The 4,849-nt window shown below is 51.2% G+C and overlaps 1 protein-coding gene and 1 pseudogene across 1 annotated transcript; both read left to right on the forward strand.

The window, feature by feature from the left end:
* Positions 1-1,518: 1,518 nt before the first annotated feature.
* On the forward strand, positions 1,519-2,958 carry LOC124658003 (pentatricopeptide repeat-containing protein At4g01400, mitochondrial-like). Its single transcript, XM_047196454.1, has one exon. The coding sequence runs from the start codon at positions 1,519-1,521 to the stop codon at positions 2,704-2,706; it is 1,188 nt and encodes a 395-aa protein (XP_047052410.1). The 3' UTR covers positions 2,707-2,958.
* Positions 2,959-2,993: 35 nt separating this feature from the next.
* LOC124657860 lies at positions 2,994-4,300 on the forward strand (annotated as a pseudogene).
* The last annotated feature ends 549 nt before the right edge of the window (positions 4,301-4,849 follow it).

The following is a 4,849-nucleotide window of genomic DNA, read 5'->3' on the forward strand; positions in this document are numbered from 1 at the left end:
TTATTAATAACATCCAATGTTCATGATTATGAAACTAATCATCCATTAATCAACAAGCTAGTTTAAGAGGCATACTAGGGACTTCTTGTTTGTCTACATATCACACATGTATCAATGTTTCGGTTAATACAATTATAGCATGGTATGTAAACATTATCATAAACACAAAGATATATAATAACCATTTATTATTGCCTCTTGGGCATATCTCCAACATGGACCGCAAAAGAGAACGCGACCACGACCAGCTCTTCACCAACTGCTTCCAACCCAAGGAATTGTTCACGCCGGCCATGTTTCGCCGTCGTTTTCGAATGTCCAGACCGTTGTTCCACCGGATAATGGATGGCGTCAAGCTCTACGATGACTACTTCTGCGCGAAAGTGGATACAATTGGCAAGGTAGGCCTCTCTTCGTACCAGAAATGCACGACAGCGATTAGGATGCTCGCACATGGTGTTGCCGGTGATTTCGTACATGAGTACACACGCATGAGTGAGTCCACCTGCTTGGAAGTGATGTACAGGTTCTGCAGAGCAGTGATCGGTTCGTTCGGAGAACAGTATCTTTGGCAACCTATTACAGAGGGCACAACTCGTCTGTCGTCAATCAACGCTTCCAAGGGGTTTCCTAGGATGCTTGGCAGCATAGACTGCATGTACTGGGAGTGGAAGAACTGCCCCTTTGGTTGGCAGGGGCATACATCGGCCATTCTGAGGGGTGCACAGTGATTTCTTGAAGCTGTTGCTTCACATGACACATGGATTTGGCACTCATTCTTCGGAATGGCGGGCTCACACAATGACATCAATGTGCTGCAGCGCTCTCCGGTGTTTGATATGCTAGCGTACGGTCAGTCCCCTGATGTGGATTTTGAGATCAATGGCCACCACTACATCAAGGGGTACTACCTTGCTGATGGTATCTATCCACCTTGGGCTACACTCGTGAAGACAATCCGAAAACCCAACTCAGAGCAGGAGGCAAGGTTTGCCAAAGAGCAGGAGGCAGCCCGGAATGATGTCGAGCGGGCGTTTGACATCCTCCAAGCTCGTTGGGCTATCGTCAGAGCCTGGAGTGTGCAAACTATGTGGAAGGTGATGACCACTTGCGTAATCATGATAACATGATTGTTGAGGTAGAGCGGGATGATTCACTCTTTAAAAATGAGTGGGATGGCCAAGGAGAGTTGGTACTCCTCAAGGTGGTCCGACATCATTCCAGAACATCCTCCATGCGCACCATGAAATTCGGGATCTAGCTGTACACAACCAGCTCCAGGTTGATTTGGTCTATACGGCAACGCGACCCAAATTTACCGCGTCGTCCGTTTGGTCGCAGGGTTGGAGATCCTTATGGGTTTGAGACGCCTAGCCTGGGTCATTGCCCAGTACGGCTAAAACTGCCCAAACAAATATTGTGACTGGACCATCTCCAAACCCATTGGCTCCATCTCCTGTAGCCCATTCTCTCCTGTAGCCCGTTCGATCCCGTGATCTCTATCGCAACTCCACGCCGATGCTGCCGTCGCCGCCGTCGATCTCGCCGGCGCGGCTGCACAAGCTGGTGTCCGCGCAGCCGGACCCGCTCCTGGCGCTCGAGCTCGTCACCGTCACTTCCCCGACCACCACGCCGCACCCGGCCACCCTCCACTCGCTGCTCCTCCGCCTCTCACGCCGCCGGGACCACCTCCCGCACGCGCTCGCGCTCCTCCGCCGCCTGCCGTCCCCGCCCACCCCGCGCCTCCTCCTCCCGCTGCTCCTCTCCGTCCTCCGCCTCCGCCGCCCGCCCCACCTCTTCCTCTCCACCTTCAACACCCTCTTCGTCTCCGGCCCCAGCCCGCTCTCGCTCCACCCGCAGCTTCTCCTCCGCCTCCTCTCCGCCCTCTCCTCCACCGCCGCCCACTTCCCCTCCGCGCTCCACCTCCTCCGGCTCGTCTCCTCCCGCCTCCCCCTCCCGGCGCCGCTCGTCCTCGCCTCCCACAACCTCCTCATCGAGGCCGCCGCCCGCTCCGGCCACCTCGCCGTCTCGCTCTCGCTCTTCCACCGCCTGCGCTCCCTCCACGTCTCCCCGGACGCCGACACCTACCGCATGCTCACCCAATCCCTCTGCCGCCGCGGCCAGGTCCGCACCGCCACTACCCTGCTCGACGAAATGCTGCACAGGGGCATCCCCGCCGATCCGCTGGCCTACACCACCGTGCTCAACGCCCTCTGCCGCAAGAAGCAGCTCCGGGAGGCCTACCGGTTGCTGTGCCTCATGCGAGGCCGCGGGGTCTCTCCTGACATCGTGCATTACAACACCGTCATCGCCGGAATGTGCCGTGAGGGGCGGCCACTGGATGCCTGCAAGGTGATCGGGGATATGGCGGATAGTGGCTGCGTTCCGAATGTGGCGTCGTATGCAGCGGTAGTCAATGGATTGTGCATCAGTGGGCTGTTTGGCAAGGCAGAGACTTACTTGGAAGATATGGTGGGTAAAGGGATTCTGCCACATTTTTCAGTGTTCCATTCGGTGATTAAGGGGTGTTGTACAGTTGGCAAGGTAGAGGAGGCTGCACGGATGATGAATCGGATGCTTCAACTTGGTATGCCTCCACATGTTGAGACATGGAGCTCAGTGGTCAGAAGCGTTTGTAACGACGAGGACTATGTTGAGCTGATTTTGTTGCAAATGATGAAAAAATGCAGCGCTGCTCGAACATGATGTTGAGGGGTACCTGTGGCACAGAGGCAGTAATGCAAGAAGCGATCAGTTGTGTTCTTTATATTCTGGTGTCATATAACAATGAGCTTTGTGAAAGATAACAAGACATGGTGCAAAAAGTGGAGCACACAGACATCTTTTCTTCTAGAATACAGCTGCTTGGCAAAACACCTCGTTTCTCAAATGTGAGATCATGGTCACATATCACCTAAGGGTAGCTGATGTGGTGGTGATCAAAATGCTTAATTTGAAGCCAGTATGGATAAAAAAAAGACATCTAGATACTTGGTTACAAGGTTAGTGAAGTAGGCGTGGATGTCATGGCTGAGGAAACAGAGGCTGACAACCATTGGGAGTTCTACAGTGCCAGGGTGGAAGCTATTGCAAGTTGCTTCAGCGATGACGGATGAATCTGAAGAGTTTGAGGTTGCTGCAAAGAGTACAGCTTTTGGAATTGTTCAGGTGCCAGTGCCCGAAAGTAACCCGTGGCTACTTTTGATAAAACTTTTTTAGGAGCCTGAGAAACATGTTTTCCATCTTGTGACTGATAAGTTGAACTTTGGAGCCATGAACATGTGGTTTGTTCTGAACCCACCTGGCAAGGCCACCATCCATGTTGAGAATGTGGATGAATTCAAGTGGTTGAACTCATCATACTGTCCTGTTTTGCGGCAACTGGAGTCTGCTGCCATGAAAGAGTACTATTTCAAGGCTGAACGTCCCACCACTCCTTTAGCAGGTTCTTCAAACCTAAAGTAGCGTAGCCCCAAGTACCTGTCCATGCTGAATCACCTGAGATTTTATTTCCCACTGATCTATACAAAGTTGGATAAGAGACTTTTCCTCGACGATGACATAGGTGTGCAGAAAGATTTGACAGGATTATGGGATGTTGATCTAAATGTGAAGGTGAATGGTGCAGTGGAGACTAGTGGAGAGAGTTTCCACCGTTTTGACAAGTATCTTAATTTTCCCAATCCACATATTGCTCAGAACTTTGATCCTAATGCTTGTGATTGGGATTAGGATTCAACCCAGGCATAGACCGCTGAGAGATAGACAATGCTGCCGTCGCTCACTACAATGGGAATATGAATCCATTGTTGGAGCTGGCAATGACCAAGTACCGGCCATATGGGACATGGTATATAAAGTATGATCACCCTTATATCCGCGGATTCAACTTGAGTAAACAAGAGAGGATCACCCATCTGGAGCAGAAGTGCCCCGTTCTCCCTGAGGTATGTACATAGATTAAGCCAGGTAAGCCAGGTAGTATGTAGATTAAGCCAGGTAGTATAAGCTGGAGCTATTGGTTGCATACACCCTCTGAAAATTTGTGATGGAAGCCCTCATGAAGGATGTGTTACAGTCTTAACAGTTTCTTTGTTCAATTGATGTGCAACTTTGTTTCGTCAATAAGATCATGATAAACCTGTTAAAATATGTTCCTGGGTCAGTGTTTCCGTGTTGCTTAGCACTAGCAAAATTTCTGGAGTAATGATGATTCCAAGGAGTGCAGTATATTGACGTGTCAGATGATTTAAGCGGTATTCAGAATCAAAATCATGAGTGGCGATGGGTCAAGAGATAATAATATAAATCACAGAGAAAGAGATGCAAGTTACTACTGATTTCTGCAGTTATAGTTTGTACAACTCTGAAAGTTTGCCTAAGTAGTGTGCCAAAGGAGCTGGATACAATGGCGGGGCATAGCAAAACATCTTCGCCTTGCTATCTTTGTGTGGGACTCGTCTTTCTTGGGCCGCAGTGACCTGGACGAACAACCCTGGTTTGTTGTATGTTGGTGTGACAGGTGTGCTGATGTCCTGCCAGATCGTAGTGTCCATAGTAAGCACCAGCTTCCCTAAGCCCAGGCGGTCGCTCGCCGGCGAAATGGGATGAGCATACATGCCACCGTTCCTACCTCCATGTAGCATAAGGTGCCCCCTTTGCAGGGGTTGCGGCCAGGTGAGGTCCCGCCAGAGAGGCAGCCTCACGGTGCTGTTGTTCGCCCAGCCCGCACCCTCTCCGATGAATAACTTGTCGTGCACCCCGCCCATCAAACGCACCCTTGCATCCGAACACCCCAACACCAAGAACACCGGAGTGAATTGAGTCTGGTCACCCGGCGGCCTGAACT

This window comes from Lolium rigidum, chromosome 5 (assembly GCF_022539505.1).
Source record: "Lolium rigidum isolate FL_2022 chromosome 5, APGP_CSIRO_Lrig_0.1, whole genome shotgun sequence".
In the NCBI taxonomy this organism is placed as follows: Eukaryota; Viridiplantae; Streptophyta; class Magnoliopsida; order Poales; family Poaceae; genus Lolium; species Lolium rigidum.

What these genes read in the sequence shown, in the direction of transcription:
- LOC124658003 (XM_047196454.1), top strand. Translation starts at nt 1,519, where the DNA reads ATGCTGCCGTCGCCGCCGTCGATCTCGCCGGCGCGGCTGCACAAGCTG.